At 38.6% G+C, this 19419-nt stretch overlaps 1 protein-coding gene across 10 annotated transcripts in view; it reads left to right on the forward strand.

Moving 5' to 3' along the window:
- FBXL13 (F-box and leucine rich repeat protein 13) overlaps positions 1–19419 on the forward strand; it is a 303981-nt gene that overhangs the window by 36203 nt on the left and 248359 nt on the right. For 8 of the 10 annotated variants that reach the window (XR_001881688.1, XR_001881732.1, XM_017853395.1 and 5 more), the window contains 4 exons: positions 9100–9167; positions 9769–9917; positions 11293–11402; positions 13602–13769. The exons of 1 other annotated variant lie outside the window; for it this stretch is intronic. Coding sequence is in view for 7 of the 9 variants with exons in the window: in XM_017853395.1 (XP_017708884.1) it covers positions 9100–9167; positions 9769–9917; positions 11293–11402; positions 13602–13769 (495 nt within the window). In the remaining 2 variants the exon portion in view is untranslated. Of the gene's footprint in view, positions 1–9099; positions 9168–9748; positions 9918–11292; positions 11403–13601; positions 13770–19419 lie in introns of all 10 variants that reach the window. One more of the 10 variants, XM_017853317.1, reaches the window with a different exon arrangement.

Consider the following 19419-nt stretch of genomic DNA (forward strand, 5'->3'; position numbering starts at 1 on the left):
GGTTTCTGCCGAGAGATTTGCTGTTAGTCTGACGGGCTTCCCTTTGTGGGTAACCTGACCTTTCTCTCTGGCTGCCCTTAACATTTTTCCCCTCATTTCAACCTTAGTAAATCTGACAATTGTGTGTCTTGGGGTTGTTCTTCTCGAGGAGTATCTTTGTGGTGTTGTCTGTATCTCCTGAATTTGAATGTTGGCCTGCCTTGCTAGGTTAGGGAAGTTTTCCTGGATAATATCCTGAACAGTGTTTTCTAATTTGGTTCCATTCTCCCCGTCACTTTCCGGTACACTAATCAAACGTATATTTGGTCTTTTCACTTAGTCCCATATTTCTTGGAGACTTTGTTCGTTTCTTTTCACTTTTTTTCTCTAATCTTGCTTTCTCGCTTTATTTCATTAATTTGATCTGCAATCACTGATATCCTTTCTTCCACTTGATCAAATCGGCTATTGAAGTTTGTGCAGGCGTCATGAAGTTCTCGTGCCATGGTTTTCGGCTCCATCAGGCCATTTAAGGTCTTCTCTACACTGTTCGTTCTAGTTAGCCATTTGTCTAATCTTTTTTTCAAGGTTTTAGCTTCCTTGCAATGGGGTTAGAACATGTTCCTTTAGCTTGGAGAAGTTTGTTGTTACCCACCTTCTGAAGCTTCCTTCTGTCAACTTGTCAAACTCATTCTCCATCCAGTTTTGTTCCGTTGCTGGCGAGGAGCTGCGATCTTTTGGAGGAGAAGAGGCACTCTGTTTTTTTGGAATTTTCAGCTTTTCTGCTCTGGTTTCTCCCCATCTTTGTGATTTTATCTACCTTTGGTCTTTGATGTTGGTGACCTACAGATGGGGTTTTGGTGTGGATGTCATTTTTGTTGATGTTGATGATATTCCTTTCTGTTTGTTAGTTTTCCTTTTACCAGTCAGACCCCTCAGCTACAGGTCTGTTGGAGTTTGCTGGAGGTCCACTCCAGACCCTGTTTGCCTGTGTATCACCAGCAGAGGCTGCAGAACAGCAAATATTGCTGCCTGATCCTTCCTCTGGAAGCTTCATCCCAGAGGGTCACCCACCTGTTTCAGTTTTTCAGCCCCTACTGGGAGATGTTTCCCAGTCAGGCTATATGGGGATCATGGACCCGCTTGAGGAGGCAGTCTTGTCAGTTCTCAGAGCTCAAATGCCGTGCTGAGAGAGCCACTGCGGTCTTCAGAGCTGTCTGACAGGGATGTTTAAGTCCGCAGAAGCTGTCTGCTGCCTTTTGTTCTACTGTGCCCTGTCCCCAGAGGTGGAATCTATAGAGGCAGTAGGCCTTGCTGAGCTATGGTGGTCTCCACCCAGTTTGTGCTTCCTGGCCTTTTTGTTTACACTGTGAGCTACTCAAGCCTCAGCAATGGCGGACACCCCTCCCCCCTGCCAGTCTGCAGTGTCGCCAGTAGATCTCAGACTGCTGCGCTAGCAATGAGTAAGGCTCTGTGGATGTGGGACTCACCAAGCCACGCATGGGAGGGTATCTCCTGGTCTGCAGGTTGCTAAGATTGTGGGAAAAGCACAGTATTTGGTCAGGAGTGCCCCATTTCTCCAGGTACAGTCTGTCACAGCTTCCCTTGGCTAGGAAAGGGAAACTCCCTGACCCCTTGCGCTTCCTGGGTGAGGCAACGCCCTACCCCACTTCAGCTCACCTTCTGTGGGCTGCACCCGCTGTCCAACCAGTCCCAGTGAGATGAACCGGGTACCTCAGTTGGAAATGCACCCGTCTTCTGCGTCGATCTCACTGGGAGCTGCAGACTGGAGCTGTTTCTACTTGACGGTCTTGGAAGCATGCCCAAAAATATTCTTTTACAGACAGAGTCTCACTCTGTCACTCTTGCTGGAGTGCAGTGGCATGATCATTGTTCACTGTAACCTTGAATTCCTGAGCTCAAACAATCCTCCTGCCTCTGCCTTCTGAGTAGCTGGAACTACTAGGTGTGAGCTACCATACCTGGCTAATTTTTTTCCTTTGGTACAGACAGGGTCTCGCTGTGTTGCCCTGGCTGGTCTCAAACTCCTGGCCTCAAGTGATCTTCCTACCTCAGCCTCCCAAAGTGCTAGGATTACAGGCATGACCCACTGTACCTTTTAAAATAATAAAATATAAAATATTTTAAAATAATGATGTCACAGAGGAGCACCATGTAAAAAAACCCTAAAATGTAAATGAAAGATGTGGATTTGAAAAGTCTTACTGATGAACAAAGTTTAACTATGGAAAGGAAAGTTAATCTTAGGACCCTTAGGGGCTGGAGTTTTAATCATTTGGGAGAGGCAGACAGTGCCTGTGCCCCAAACGAGAATCAGTTGGTTGATAATCAGTTGGTTGATCCTGTACCCTTGTTGGCTCTGCAAAGATATTTCATTTCTTTTGAAACTGGGTACATTGCTGTTATCTGCTAGGGCTGTAATGTGGAAGGAGTAAAAAATAGTGAAATGTGAAAATAATGAAGATGTGAACTAGATTCATGTTTAGGATAAGTTTAAGTGTAACATATAATAATGATATTTTTGTATATTCTGTCTGCTATTTATGGCATTTTAGGTGTTCTAAGGAATGGGTTTGTAAATTGTAATTGTAGTTTAAATTATTTCAGGGACTTAATGAAGTTGGTAACATACATTACATGTTTAAGAAACATTGAGTTTCCAAAATTGTACTTATTTAAATATGTATTTATTCATAAAAAGCATTAAAGTACAAATGTTAGTGAGCATTTCTGTCCAGGCACAAAAGCCCTTTAGGTATTAAAGACTCTTTGGGGCCAGGTACTGTGACTCGTGCCTATAACTCCAACATTTTGGGAGGCCAAAGTGGGCAGATCAGTTGAGGCCAGGAGTTCCAGGGCAGCCTGGGCAACATGGTGAAATCCCGTCTCTACTAAAAATACAAAAATTAGCTGGGTGTGGTGGTGTACACCTGTAATCCCAGCTACTGGGGAGGCTGAGGCACGAGAATCACTTGAACTGGGGAGTGGAGGTTGCAGTGAGCCAAGATTGTGCTCCAACCTGGGTGACAGATAGAGACTTTGTCTCAAAATAAATAAATAAATAAATAAATAAATAAATAAATAAATAAGTACTTTTCAGGATATCAAGAAATAAGAAAATGACTTATCATGAAAATTCAACACTTCATACCATGCATGCTGTGCTGCTATATGTAAAGATATGTTCTCTCTGTATTAAAGACATGGCTTCTTTTTACTATTGTTATTAACTTTCAGGGCTTTTGAAAAATAAAAAAAACCAGAGTTGGTAGGGATTTAAATTAGACATATCCATTCAACACATATTTATAATCCCCATTCTATTTTGCTACTATTATTCTAGAACAGCAGTCACCAGCCTTTTTGGTACTGGAGATGGGTTTCATGGAATAAATTTTTTCCATGGGCTGTGGTGGGGTGGTGGGGGTGATTTAAAGATGAAGCTGTTGCACCTCAGATCATTAGGCATTAGTTAGATTCTCATAAGGAATGCGCAGCCTAGATCCTTTGCATGCACCCTTCACAGTGGGGTTCGTGCTCCTGTGAGAATCTAATGCTGCGGCTGCTGAGATGGAGCTCAGGAGGTAATGCTCACTTGCCTGCTGCTCACCTCTTGCTGTGTGGCCTGGTTCCTGACAGGCCATGGACCTGTACCAGTCTGTGGCCTGGGGGTTGGAGACCCCTATTCTAGAATGATACTATGTGGGATATAAATGAAGCTCATTAATGAAGTAAAGGCATGGTACTTTATAATATGGTGAATTATGTTAAGACAATTTTGTATATAATCTTTTGATTCATGGGTTAACTGAGCACAAAAGGGAATTGCTTGCTAGAAGAAAAATAATATTACAGTATGCTGAAAGCTAAAAATTATAATATAAAGTTAATGATTTACATTTATTTTACATTTGAGTCTTGCCAGATTCTTAATACTTTACTAGGTACTTTATTTTATAGAACTGAAACTTTTTTTTTTTCTATAGCTGTTACTTAAATGCATTTTTTTACATATAGTAAATGGATAATATCTTACAAAATTAAAAATTAATGGGACTAATTACTACTTATATTAATGAGCCATAAATTTGGTATCTGTTAAGTCAACAGTAATGATTTATAATAGGATTTCATTATTTTTTCATTTAGTACAATACTTCCCCAGGTCTCACCAGCCTGGGATACAAGTAGAACAGTGTTAATAGGAGTATCCCAAATTTCACTGCCTCTAGCTCCTGTCTTCATAACACAGGAGGTCAGTTTCCCCTCCAGTTCCACCCATTTGTGTCTGGGAATCCCAAAGCTATCCCATGTGAATTCAAGAATTCCTCCTAGTGTCTGTCTGGAACCAGTGAGGCCATCTGAAGGGGAACCCTAGAACTGCCACCCTGGTCTTCCTAAGAGCCCCAACGTCTGCCTGAGCTGGTGCTCCAGGCTGTACACCTGCAAATCCTTAAGTGCCAAATACTCTTCCTTTCCCTTGGCCTGCCGGCTTTACTCAGACCACACTGGTTGGTCACACTTTTCACAAGATGCCGTATTTTTCTGAAGACTGCTAATAACTCAAACTCATACTTCAAGACTAAAGCCACATTTGTTTACCTGCTGAAATAGTACCACTTTGTGGCAAGAACTTAAACTTTTAATTTGTTTTCCCACCAGCTTCGAAAGGAAATACCCCTCAGTAAAATTTTAATTTGAAGGATTGTATTATTTCAAAATTTGGCATAATGTAAGACTCTTGTAATATTGTTTGTATCATGTTAGTTTAAGTTTGCAAAATTTAAACTCACATGAAATTTGATGGCTTTGTGCTATGTGTGCTGTACAGTAGTGAGGAACATGCCTTTCCTTCACTTTGTATTGCACAAATAGTGCTGTGTGCCTCATAGGAGCAGTTCTTTTGGATTCTGCCTGCAGTTCTTTCTTCCCTAAGAGTCAGACCCCTGATTCAGGTGGCAGAGACAGATGCCATGTGGCTCCCCATTCCTATCCCCATTCTTGTTTTTCTTTCAGAGGATAGGAAAAGAAAAAAGAAACAAAAACAAAAAACCAAAAATATTTAAATTGACTTTTAGAACTGTGTGTGTGTGTGTGTGTGTGTGTGTGCACGTGTGTGTGTATTGGGGGCGGAGGGAGAGAGAGAGACAGAGACAGAGAGAGAGAGAGAGAGAGACAGCGGAGAGAGAGAGGATCTCACTCTGTTGCCCAGGCTGGAGTGCAGTGGCACAATCATAGCTTGCTCACTGCAGCCTCTATCTGAGCTCCAGTGATTCTCCAAACTCAACCTCCCAAGTTGCTGGTACTATGGGTGCATGCTACCGCACCCAGCTGATTTTTTATTTTTAGTAGAGACAAGGTCTCACTATGTTGTCCAGGCTACTCTCTAAGTCCTGAGCTTGAGGGATCCTCCCACCTCAGCCATCCAAAGTTTTAGGATTGCAAGTGTGAGCCACCATGCCTGACTGACTTTTAGAATGTAATATTAGACAGACCCAGGTAACAGAATCCGTTAGATTTAGGCCAGTGTTACCCCACCTCCACAACTCATTAAATGTTGAAAATATAGAAAAGGAGAAGGAAAAACTAAAACTTTTTTTCTGTAGCTGTTGAAATCCTCACATAAACTGAGTTTGCAATGCGAATATATGGTCCTTATCTGGATTCTAGTTTGAACAAACCGTATAAGACATTTGGAGGCCAATTCCAGAGAGTTGGCTATGGCATGGGTACAATGATATTAAGCAATTACTGTTAAGTGTCTAAGGCAGGATAATGGAATTGTGGTTGCAAAGAAAATGTACTCATTTTTTAAGAGATGGATATTATAAGATTTGGGGGATGAAATGTCATGATGTCTTAATTTATATACTTTAAAATAGAAAAAGCAAGTATGGCAGAATGTTGACAATGTTAAACATGACTATGGGTATTAGGTGTTTATTTTATTTCTCTGTAAGTTTGAAATTTTAAATCTTTTTTTCTCCAACCCTGGCAGAGGAATGAAATTTTTTTATAAGCTATTTTTTCAGGACTGGGTTGTAATCATACTACATATAATCTTTTCAAAAAGAAATCAGTTTTATATTTCACTTATTTTTCTCTCCTAATCTATACAAATACGTTTCCTTGAAACTAGTGTGTGTGCTATTGTATACTGCTAGAACTCAGCTTAAAAATTGGGCCTTAGCCGGGCGCGGTGGCTCAAGCCTGTAATCCCAGCACTTTGGGAGGCCGAGATGGGCGGATCACAAGGTCAGGACATCGAGACCATCCTGGCTAACACGGTGAAACCCCGTCTCTACTAAAAAATACCAAAAAAACTAGCCAGGCGAGGTGGCGGGCGCCTATAGTCCCAACTACTCGGGAGGCTGAGGCAGGAGAATGGTGTGAACCCGAAAGGCGGAGCTTGCAGTGATCTGAGATCCGGCCACTGCACTCCAGTTTGGGCGACAGAGCGAGACTCTGTCTCAAAAAAAAAAAAAAAAAAAAAAAAAAAATTGGGCCTTAATACTCTTCTGTTCCTAGTGTACATGAGGAATAAGACATACTCTTGGTCATAATAGTGACTAATCACAGCAGTAATTCCTTAGAGCAGGTAAGAGTGGAGGGCTAAGAAATCTTGGGAAGTGAACCTGGGTAGTTTACAGGAAGTTTCACAGGTGATTCCAGCTGGCTTCCTGTAGGCCACTGGCCTAAAAAAGGAGTGTCAGACCCTAACTAGATATTATGAAAAATCTTTCACAACTAATTCATTATTTATTTACACATTCCCACTCTTTAACTTTAAAAATTATCTCTTATGGTAGAATTTTTTTATTTTATTTCCAGACTAGAAATTAACCTTACAGTGTACCTGGACTCTCAGAAATCATATTGTGATGCACTGTCCATTCCTCCCTCACTTTATTTATAACTACAGGTGTCTGGGGACAGCAGCACTTGTGGTGTGAGTGTTATGTGAGGGCACTCTGAGGCCATCTGTAGCCAGCACTAACTTGCTGTTTATCCACTGACTTCCCCACAAAGTTGTTACCAGAATCCTTTGCCCTCCATTTGTGGTAGTCAGATGGCAGAGAATTGGCTTGCATCTAAGCAGTTTTCTAATTCTGTTGATCGATCAATACATACATATTTGTTGAACTCCTACTCTGTGCAAAACACTGCTAGCTGGAATTAGAAGGTGAGAGGAAGAGTATTTTCCAATCAGAAGCAGTTAAACAATATGCAACGACTATGAAGGGTGGGAAGCCATTGGCTGGAGTGTGGGTGGTGGAAACGTGAATGGAGGAAGTGAAGCCATGTGACTAAGTGGTCCAGGCATGTGCCCAATGGTTGAATTGGCCAGAGATTCCTTGGAGCTGCAGTGAAGTCAACACATGCCCACCCCCAAGTGGGGAAGGGCATTACTGGGCTGGAGTCCTCTTGCATATTAGTCCCTTGGAGATGCTCTCTTAAAGTTGTTTTTCCCTGTGAAGAAAACAAGAGTATACCAATAGTAATAATAAGGAAAAATTGTGATTTTAATTGTTTCTCTCCTTCCTTCTTTTCCCCTCCCTCCCTTCCTCCCTCCCTCCCTCCCTCCCTTCCTTCCTTCCTTCCAAACTGGGAGAACAATAAATGTAAAGTTAAAATAAAATTTATGAGGAGAAACTCTTAAAAAATGAATATTAGAACAGCAAAAATTCTGGTATATTATAAATCGTGAATTAATGAGGATTTAAACTACTTTCAATAATAGAATAGAAAATACTTCTATGCTGTATTAAAGAATTGATCGTCAGAAAACTTGAGTTCAAATGGTGCTTGCTGAATTTTAATAATTCTTTTCAAAGTCATTATTACTATAATGTTTTGAACTACATTCATTTGATCATATACTCATTTTATGACATATCATTTACTGTAGTTATTTATTTAGGACTTTTCAGGTAATATCGTCTAAGAAGAATCAGGCTCATGAAATTTAGGGACCTACAATAGTACTGAAAAAGTGTAATGTTAATGAAATTTGTTTGCCTCTGCCACCTCATCCCCTTCTTGGTTTTTATCCTGTCTGCTATAATATCCTCAATACTCCTTCTTTACTTATCTGGATTCCTTTCTTCTATAAAAATCTGAATTTAGTGAAGAATGTCTTGAATCATTTATGTTTTCCCTCACTGTAGGCATAATTTGCATTTAATCTCCATCAAAAGTGAGGATTTTCACATGTCAGGGGTCCTGTGGGCCTTTCTTGTACATATATATGCCATATCTGTTAATTTAACAAAGTATTTACAGCAATGTGTGAAGGAGAAAACATTTGCCTTAGAAAAGTAGAATTCAGAATTCCTGGCTTTTGGTATAGATTTGGACTAAACTTACCTATACACCAAATAGATGTGACTCATATGTTTGTATTTCTATATAGTAAGCAAAGTGGCAATAAAATAAGAGGAAAACTTAACACCATTAACACCTAGCAGTAGCCATGTGCATATAATAAATATGTTAATATAATAATATCTTTACTTATTAAAGAATGCACAGAAGGTGTAGATGATTTCAGTTAGCTGTTGCCACATGTTATTGTGAATAGTTTGTAAGTGATAAATTTGCATCTCTTTAAGCATAGTCCACACTTCAGACTTCAAATTTATGTGGTTTTCCTATTCCTGCTTGGTAAATGAGGAATTCCACTATGTTGAAAAGAGAATCTCAGTTTGTGTCCTTGAGAAAATCATTCTGTTTGATTCAGAATGATTCAGAAAATCATTGTTTTAATAGTGAACAGCAGAACTGCAATTCTATACTATTGTAAATATAGATTATCATAACAATGCCATGTTGCTTAACTCAAAATGTTTCAAACTAAGTGAGATATAATGGGAAAATATATTAAGCCGTGGTTTTAACTTAAAAAAATTGCTATAGAAATACACTAAATTCCAAAACACAAATGGTATATAATTCTTTCAGCTCATTCCTGTCTCCAGCTGCCCAATTCCCTTCTGTCTTGGCATCCATTGCTCTCTTTTTCTTGAGTATCTTGCAGAGGTAGTCTGTGCATTCCATTTATTTCTAATATTGGTTATTTCAATTATTTATTTACTTTAGATGACTCCAGAATTGATGATAAAAGCCTGTAGCTTTTATACTGGACATTTAGTAAAGTCTCATTTTTGGTAAGAATGTGATTTTTATAAACAATTTCTTCCTCTTTGTGTTTTTATTCTTGATATCCTCCGTACAAAGAAAAATTCACTTTGGACCAGTTGTGCTGATTTTATCTATTTAATCATGTTTCTACCATTTTGTATTATATATTTCTTTTATATTTAATCAGCTTTTACTTAGTTAAAATATGTATTTTACTTCTTTAAGGTATAACTATCTTTTCTTAAAAAACAAAACTTTAAAATTAAAATATACTTTCACAGTCAACTTATCTGAAACCCTTGGAGCCAAATATGTTTTGGAATTTAGATTCCTTTTAAAAAAAAGACATCATTAGGTGGTTCTTTTGGTAAATTGGAATTATGACAACATGATTTCATCCCATGATTTCTTTATTTTATCCAAAAGATATATGACTCATATAATCTCCATTTTCTCTATTACTATTAGGAATTCTTCAGGTCATACCCAAGTTGTAGAAGTTTCTTTCTATGCTGTGGCTTTTGAGATCATAAAGGAGATGTCGTTCTTTGTTCCCCTTAATTTATTGACTGATATATTGCCCTAATATCAGAATATTATTTTTAAGGAAATGTCTTCTGCCTGCAGCACTTGGAGAGACGTAGCTCGTACAAATGAAAATGTCGCCCTGGCTGAAAAAATGAACAGAGCAGTGACATGTTACAATTTCAGACTTCAGAAATCTGTATTTCATCACTGGCACTCTTATATGGAAGACCAGAAAGAAAAACTTAAAAGTAAATTCTTACTTAGTAGCAATTACTTTTTGTATCCATTTATTGAAATAATAAAAAAAACTAACAGTTAAGCATATTTTGTATACTTAGAGAACCTGTCTTTTTTATGTCTAGACAACTGTCATGAAATGAAGGTAGAGCTGCTAATTTAAAAATACTTAATGAAATTTGTCTCAAAGGATTTTATTTTAATAGAAAACAGACATATTTAAAATCACATCTTGTGTGCATTTGTGTGTATGTATACATGAATATAAATAGAATCTACTATGAGCTTTTTTATGTAATAGAGAGCTAGGTGGGTTCCAAATAATATGGACAGGTACCAAAACTGACTATTTTTGTAAAGAGGTTTATGCTTTTTACAAATATTACATTTAATGTATATATGATGAAACTTAAAAATAAAAATTATTTTCTCTTAAGACCTTGGGGGTTATACTGAGTGAGTGGGAGGTACATTAATGTGATCCATGCCCACTCAGTATAAGCTGCAAGAGCTCTTGTCTTCCGGTTAGATTGTTTTGCAGCTCTCCTGATAATAACTTGTTTATGGCTGTTGCAAACCAGGGATTCATTTCTTTTTGACTGGCTGTGGTTGGTATCTCAGTTAGAGTGGACCCTCTGAAGATTTTAACATTAGTGTAATGAAGGGTTAGGAACTGGTTAATCATAGGACATAAAATTAAATTCAGAGGCATTGGATCTAAATGCTACCTTATGACTGTATTTCTTATGAAAAAGTTCAGAAGTTCTGGTTTTACAAAGAACAACCTTGTTTTAAAAAAAAGAAATGACGCCGGGCGCGGTGGCTCAAGCCTGTAATCCCAGCACTTTGGGAGGCCGAGACGGGCGGATCACGAGGTCAGGAGATCGAGACCATCCTGGCTAACATGGTGAAACCCCATCTCTACTAAAAAATACAAAAAACTAGCCGGGCGAGGTGGCGGGCGCCTGTAGTCCCAGCTACTCACGACGCTGAGGCAGGAGAATGGCCTAAACCCGGGAGGCGGAGCTTGCACTGAGCTGAGATCTGGCCACTGCACTCCAGCCTGGGCGGCAGAGCGAGACTCCGTCTCAAAAAAAAAAAAAAAAAAATAAAAAAAAAAAGAAATGATACATGTCTTGACATTTCTATTGCAGCTATTACATCTTAATTTCTAAGGGCACAGGTGATGTTTCCAGGTTAATAAAGTCTCGAGAGTACTAATGCTATCAAAAGTAATTAATTTCAAGTGTAAATAAAACCAAACAAAAATGATCAGATGTGACATTGGCTCATATTATAAACATGATAGAATATTAAATCACTTTGTGTTTTTTGGAAACAGCTATAACTATTAATATATACAGTAATCTAGTAAATTTCCTTCAGATACGCTATTGCGGATACAGCAGATCATCTATTGTCACAAGCTGTCCATTATCCTAACAAAATGGCGGAATAGAGCAAGACTTAAGAGTAAAAAGAAAGAAGATGAGCTGGTATTGTATATTGAAACAATTTTTTTAAGAATCTGGATTTTTCAGTTATATTCATGTTGCCTCAAATAATAATACTGTGTGTGGAAAATACTAAAATCCTGAATATTATCTACTTTTGAAGGGATTCTTGCTTTTTTTTAATTTATTTTTTTGAGACAGAGTTTTGCTCTTATTGGCCAGGGTGGAGTGCAATGGCGTAATCTCGACTCACTGCAACCTCTGCCTCCCAGGTTCAAGCGATTCTCCTGTCTCAGCCTCCCAGGTAGCTGGGGTTACAGGCGCCTGCCGCCACACCCAGCTAATTTTTTTTTGTTTTTAGTAGAGACGGGGTTTCACCATGTTGGCCAGGCTGGTCTTGAACTCCTGACCTCAGGTGATCTGCCCGCCTCGGCCTCCCAAAGTGCTGGGATTACAGGCGTGAGCCACTGCGTCTGGCTGGGATTCTTGTTCTTTAACTTAATAATTTAAAATTTACTTCAGCTATTAGTATATCATTACTTACTATTGGTTTAGTATGTTCAGAGTAACACTATGATCAGACATAGAAACATGCTGGATGTTTTTTTCTGTAGTTACATTATTTAGTAGGAGATATTTTATTAATATTCTTTGAAATACAAAGTAAGGGTAAATAGGAAAGAGAATGTGGGGTGAAGTTAAATCCCCTTCTTTTGTGGTTGCCCCATGGATCAATGCTCCCACTCGCCTGAATTTGGTTCATATGTTGAGACCAACAATAGCATACATGCAGCAAAAGAGTATGAGGAGATTTATTACTTATGTATGCTTGAAACAGTGCTAGAGCCTGTGCTGAGCTTTAAGCATCTCAAAGGTTACTTGAGGTGCTCTCTGGAAGTTTATAATGTATAGGTTTTGAGCTGGTGGTCTTGTATGCTGTCCTGTAGGCTTTGCCTTTTGCACGCTACCTTCTCAGTGTTACCAGTGAAACAGCTCTACTTTGGCTACCTAACACTATATTAGTCTGCTCATTCAGTGTTTTCCACCACTCTGTATATTAAGCTAGTGTTTTGATCACTGCCCTCTATGCCTGATCACTGATTGTCTAATAGTGAAATAGGTAACAGTACATGACCAGTCTGCCCCTGTACACCCGCTTCAGCTAAACATCCCTGAATATAAAAATTAGCCAGGCATGGTGGCAGGCCCGTGTAATCCCAGCTACTTGGGAGGCTGAGTCAGGAGAATCTCTTGAACCCTGGAGGTGGAGGTTGCAGTGAGCCGAGATCACGCCACTGCACTCCAGCCTGGGCAACAAAAGCAAAACTCCTTCTCAAAAAACAAACAAACCAAAAATCCCTGAGAGCAGGCAGTGTTGTTCTCTTAGTAGTCTCTGTATGCTGAGCATGATGTTTTGCACACAGTTGATATACATTAATATATATAATGTATATTATATATACTATAATAATATTATCGTTAAGATATATGTGTATTATATAGTTACTTGTGTGTTTAGAGAACTTTTTTTCTAGATACATGATTTATTGACCTAACAATCATTCTACATTCCCTTAAATGGAGTGAGGCTGGCAAGTGTATGCTGGGAGCAGAGGCAGGGAACACCTGTGTGTCAAGCGCTCCATATGTGTTCTAACTCAGGCTCTAATATGTGTGTGTATACACACACACACACATACACACATATATATTACATCAATATATATTACCTCAATGTTGTGTGTATATGTTTGTGACTGAAATACTTACTACCTTTGTTTATTACACAGTTTTCAGAAGTGTATCAAGAGTTAAAATGGGGACTTCCTGTGATGATAAATTTGGCAATTTCCCAAATACATTACCTCTGACTTCCCTTTTTTGTTATCCGTATGTTAATCACCTTCACTCCATACACCAATTACCAGTTTTATCATTGCCAGAGCCTTGACTTTGTGGTCCTCACTTCCTCATCTGTGAAAGAGGAGACTAGATCAGCCTTTTAAGGTAGCTGCCTGTGCCAATGTTTTATGACAACTAATGGAAATGATCTGTAATACTTTGGTAGTTCAGAGAATGTTAAACATGCTTATGAAAAATTATAGTTTGTGTGGTAATGATGACAATCATAAATAATGTTTAATTTGTTCTATTCTTGTGTCAAGCACTGTGCTTTATGTCTGTCATCTCTCTTGATCGTTACAGCAATTCCATGGAATTTTAAAATTATTTTCATTGCAGATATTAAAACATGAACTTCAATTCAAAAAATGGAAAAATAGGTTAATACTCAAAAGAGCTGCTGCAGAAGAATCCAATTTTCCTGAACAAAGTTCTTCTGAAGGCTCTCTTGTAGATGAGACTCTAAAATGTGACATTTCACTGTTACCTGAAAGAGCAATATTACAGGTTTGTATGAATACACTATACATTATATACTGTAATCGGCCAGTTGTGGTGGTGCGTGCCTGTAATCCCAGCTACTTGGGAGGCTGAGACAGGAGAATTGCTTGAACCCAGGAGGCGGAGGTTGCAGTGAGCTGAGATGGTGCCATTGCACTCCAGCCTGGGCGACAATAGCGAAACTCCATCTCCAAAAATACATATATATATATGTGTACACACTATAATCCTACTCTTGATGTATTGCATTCAGTTAGAATAAGGTTATTTTTGCCCATTATTTCTTCCTTTACAAATTACCTGTTCCTATCTTGTCTGTTTTTACATTGTAATTCCTATAATTTTCTTACTGGTTTGTAATAGCTCTTTATATTGGCAATATTAGCCCTTTGGAATATATTTGGAGATTTTTTCCCCCACACTTGATGTTTGCTTTCAGTGTTGCTTGTGGAATCTTTTGGTGACAGAATTTTCTTTTTTTTTTTTTTTTTGAGATGAAGTTTCACTCTTGTTGCCCAGGCTGGAGTGCAATGGCGCAATCTTGGCTCACTGCTACCTCCACCTCCTGGGTTCAAGCGATTCTCCTGCCTCAGCCTCCAGTGTAGCTGGGATTACAGGTGCCCACCACTACGCCCAGCTAATTTTTTCTATTTTTAGTAGAGATTGGGTTTCACCATATTGACCAGGCTGGTCTCGAACTCCTGACCTCAGGTGATCCACACACCTTGGCCTCCCAATGTGCTGGGATTACAGGCATGAACCACCGTGCCCGGCTGATGACAGAAATGTTATATCTTTGTGTAATAAAGTCTGTCATCTTTGCCCTAATTATTTCTCTCTCTCTCTCTTTTTAACTTTTAGGTTCAGGGAGTACATGGGAAGGTTTGTTATATGTAGGTAAATCGCGTGTCATAGGAGTTTGGTGTACAGATTTATTTTGTCTCCCAGATTATAAGCCTGGTATTCAATAGATACTTTTCTGATCCTCACCATCCTCCCACTCTCTACTGTCAAGTAGATCCTGGTGTCTGTTCCTTTCTTTGTGTCCATATGTACTCAGAAGTTTGGCTTCCACTTGTAAGTGAGAATGTGCAGTATTTGGTTTTCTGTCCCTGTGTTAGTTTGCTTAGGATAATGGTCTCCAGCTCCATCCATGTTGCTGCAAAGGACATGATCTCATTCTTTTTTATGGCTGCATAGTATTTCAATGTGTGTGTATGTATATGTATATATATATATACCACATTTTAAAAAATCCAGTCTACTGTTGATGGGCATTTAGGTTGATTTCATATCTTTGCTATTGTGAATAGTGCTGTGATGTCCATATGCATGAATGTGTCTTTACGGTAGAATAATTTATATTCCTTTGGGCATATACCCAATAATGGGATTGTTGGGTTGAATGGCAATTGTGTTTTATGTTGTCTGAGAAATCGCCAAACTGCTTTCCACAATGGCTGAGCTAATTTACATTCCCACCATCAGTGTGTAAGCATTGCCTTTCTCTGTAACCTTGCCAGTATCTGTTATTTTCTTACTTTTTAATAATAGCCATTTTAACTGGTGTGAGATTTACATTTCTCTAATGATTAGTGATGTTGAGCATTTTTTCATATGCTCATTGGTTGCGCATATGTCTTCTTTTGAGAAGTGTTTGTGTGCTTTGCCCGCTCTTTTAATGGTATTGTTTTTTTCTTGTAAATTTAAGATCCTTATAGATTCTGGATATTAGACTTCGGTTGGATGTGTAGTTCACAAATGTTTTATCCCATTCTGTAGGTTGTCTGTTTATTCTGTTGATAGTTTCTTTTGCTGGTAGAAGCTCTTTTGTTTAATTAGGTCCCATTTGTTAATTTTTGTTTTTGTTGCAATTGCTTTTGGCATCTTCATTATGAAATTTTTGCCAAGTTCTATGCCCAGAATGGTATTTCCTAGGTTATCTTCCAGGGTTGTTATAGTTTTAAGTTTTACATTTAAGTCTTGAATCTATATTGAGTTGATTTTTGTATGTGGTGTAAGGAGGGGGTCCAGTTTCAATATTCCACATATGGCTAGCCAGTTATCCCAGTATCATTTATTGAATGAAGAGTTATTTCCCTGTTGCTTGTTTTTCTTGATTGTGTAGATGTATGGCATTGTTTCTGGGCTCTTTATTCTGTTCCATTTGTCTATATTTCCGTTTTTGTAACAGAACCATGTTGTTTTGGTTACCATAGCCTTATAGTATAGTTTGAAGTTGGGTAATGTGATGTCTCCAGCATTGTTCTTTCCACTTAGGATTACCTTGGCTATTTGGGCCCTTTTGTGGTTCCTTATGAATTTTAAAATAGTTTTTTCTAATTCTGTGAAAAATGTCATTGGTAGTTTGATAGGCATAGCATTGAATCTGTAAATTGCTTTGGGCAGTATGGCCATTTTAACAATATTGATTCTTCCTATCCATGAGCATGGGTTGTTTATCCATTTGTTTGTGTCATTTGTGTTTTCTTTCTTTCAGTGTTTTGTAAATCTTGTTGTAGACGTCTTTCACCTCCTTGGTTATGGCTGGTTATAGCTGTATTCCTATTTATTTTATCCTTTTTTTTGTGGCTGTTGTGAATGAAATTGAATTCTTAATTTGGCTCTCAGTGTGGATACAGAGTCTCACTCTGTCACCCAGGCTGGAGTCCAGTGGTGTGGCTTTGGCTTACTGCAACCTCTGCTTCCCGGGTTCAAGCGATTCTCATGCCTCATCCACCGAAATAGCTGGAATTACAGGCGTGGGCCACCAAACCCAGCTAGTTTTTGTATTTTTAGTAGAGACAGGGTTTAGCTATGTTGGCCAGGCTGGTCCGAACTCCTGGCCTCAAGTGATCTACCTGCCTCAGCCTCCCAAAGTGCTGGGATTACTGGCATGAGTCACTGTGCACAGCCAGTACAGTGATTTTGTATCCCGAAACTTTGTTGAAGTTGTTTGTCAGATTAAAGAGCTTTTGGGCAGAGATTATGGGGTTTTCTAAGCATAGAATCATATTGTCTGCAAACAGGGAGTTTGACTTTCTGTGTTCCTTTGAGTGTCTTTTATTTATTTCTATTGCCTGATTTCTCTAGCTAGGACGTCCAGTACTATGTTGAATAGGAGTGGTGAGAGAGGGCATCCTTGTCTTGTTCTGGTTTTCAAGGGAAATGCCTTCAGCTTTTGCCCGTTCAGTAGAATGTTGGCTGTGGGTTTTTCATGAATGGCTCTTATTATTTGAGGTATGTTCCTTCAGTGCCTAGTTTGTTGAGGGTTTTTAACATGAAGGGATGTTGAATTTTATTGAAAACCTTTTCTAAATCTATTGAGATGATTGTGTGGTTGTTTTTAGTTCTCTTTATGTGGTGTATCACATTTATTGATTTGTGTATGTTGAACCAACCTTCCATCTTAGGGATGACGCCTACTTGATCATGGTGGAAAAGCTTTTTGATGTGCTGCTGGATTCGGTTTGCTAGTATTTTCTTGAGGATTTTTGCATCCATATTCCTCAAGCATATTGGCCCGAAGTTTTCTTTTTTTGTTGTATCTCTGCTGGGTTTTGGTATCAGGATAATGTTGGCCTCATAGAATGAGTTAGGGAGGCATTCCTCCTCCTCAATTTTTTAGAATAATTTCAATGAGAATGGTACCAGCTCTTCATTATACATCTTATAGAATTCAGCTGTGAATCCATTTGGTCATGGGCTTTTTCTGTTTGGTAGGCTTTTATTACTGATTTGATTTTTTTGTTTGAGAGAGGATCTTGCTCTGTCACCCAGGCTAGAGTGCAGTAGTGTAATCATGGCTCACTGCAGCCTCAACCCCCCAGACTCAAGCAGTCCTCCCACCTCAGCCTCCAGGTAGCTGGAACTACAGGCATGTGCCACTATACCTGGCTAATTTTTGTATTTTTCTGGTATAGAAAGGCCACTATGCCTGGCCTTTTTACAATCTTACTGTCATGGCTTACTGATTTGATTTTGGAACTCAATATTAGTCTTTACAGGGATTCAATCTTCTTCCTGGTTCAATCTTTGGAGGTTGTATGTTTCCAGGAATTTATCCATTTCTTTTAGGTATAGAAGTGTTCATAATAATCTCTGAGGGTTTTTTGTATTTCTAGGGGGATCAGTGGTAATGCACCCCTTGCCATTTCTGATGGTGTTTATTTGGATCTTCTCTCTCTTTTTTTTAAATTAGTTTACCTACCAGTCTACCTTGTATTATTAATTCTTTCAAAGAAAAAGCTCCTGGATTTATTGATTTTTGTATGGTTTTTTGCCTCTTAATTTCCTTTAGTTCATCTCTGACTTTGGTTATTTTTTGTCTTCTGCTAGTCTTGGGGTTGTTCTTGTTTCTCTAGTTCCTCTAGTTGTGATACTAGGTTGTTAATTTGAGATCTTTCTAACTTTTTGATGTGGGTGTTTAGTGCTGTAAACTTCCCTCTTAACACTGCTTTGGCTGTGTCCCAGAAGTTCTGAGATCTTGTATCTTTTTTCTCATTAGTTTAAAAGAATTTCTTGATTTCTGCCTTAATTTCATCATTTATCCAAAAGCCATTTAGGAGCAGGTTTTTAATTTCCATGTAATTGTATGCTTTTGATTGATAGTCTTAGCATTAATTTCTATATTTACTGCATTGTCTGAGAGCTTGGTTGGTATGATTTTGGTTTTGGGGAATATGGTGAGGATTGTTTTATGCCCAATATGTGCAGTTGATTTTAGAGTATGGACCATGTGCAGATGTGAAAAATGTATGTTCTGTTGTTTTTGGTTGGAAAGTTCTGTAGATTTATATGAGGTCCATTTGGTCAAGCGTTGAGTTCAGGTCCTGAATATTTGTGTTATTTTTCTGCTTCGATGATCTGTTCAATACTGTCATTGGGGGTATTCAAAGCTCCCACTATTATTGTGTAGTTATCTAAGTCTCTTTGGAGGTCTCTAGGAACTGGCTTTATGAATCTGGGTTGGGTGCATATATATTTAGGATAGTTAGGTCTTGTTGTTGAATTGAGTCCTTTACCATTATTTAATGCCCTTCTTTATCTTTTCTTGATCTTTGTTGGTTTGAAGTCTGTTTTGCATGAAATTAAAATAGCAGCCCCTGCCTTTTTATGTTTTCTGTTTGCTTGGTAAATTTTTCTCCATCCTGTTACTTTAAGCCTATAGGTGTCACTGCATGGGTCTCTTTAAGACAGTATACCACTGGGTTTTGCTTTCTACTCTGTGCCTTTTAATTGGGGGCATTTAGCCCATTTAGCCCATTTACATTCAAGATTAGTATTGATACATGTGGATTTGATCCCGTCATCATGTTATTAGCTGGTTATTATGCAGACTTGTTTGTGTGGCTGCTTTAGAGTATCACTGGTCTATGTACTTAAGTGTATTTTTATAGTGGCTGGTAATGGTCTTTCCTTTCCATATTCAGTGCTTTCTTCAGCACCTCTTGTAAGGCATGTCTGTTGGTAACAGATTCCCTTAGCATTTGCTTGTCTGAAAAGTATCTTATTTCTCCTTTGTTTAGGAAACAGCTTGGCTGGATATGAAATTCTTGGTTGAAAATTATGTTTTTTAAGAATGCTGAATATAGGCCCCCCAATCTCTTCTGGCTTGTAGGGTTTCTGCCGACAGGTCTGCTGTTAGCCTGATGGG

The sequence above is a fragment of the Rhinopithecus bieti genome, unplaced genomic scaffold (genome assembly GCF_001698545.2).
Source record: "Rhinopithecus bieti isolate Rb0 unplaced genomic scaffold, ASM169854v2 scaffold_59, whole genome shotgun sequence".
Taxonomy (NCBI): domain Eukaryota; kingdom Metazoa; phylum Chordata; class Mammalia; order Primates; family Cercopithecidae; genus Rhinopithecus; species Rhinopithecus bieti.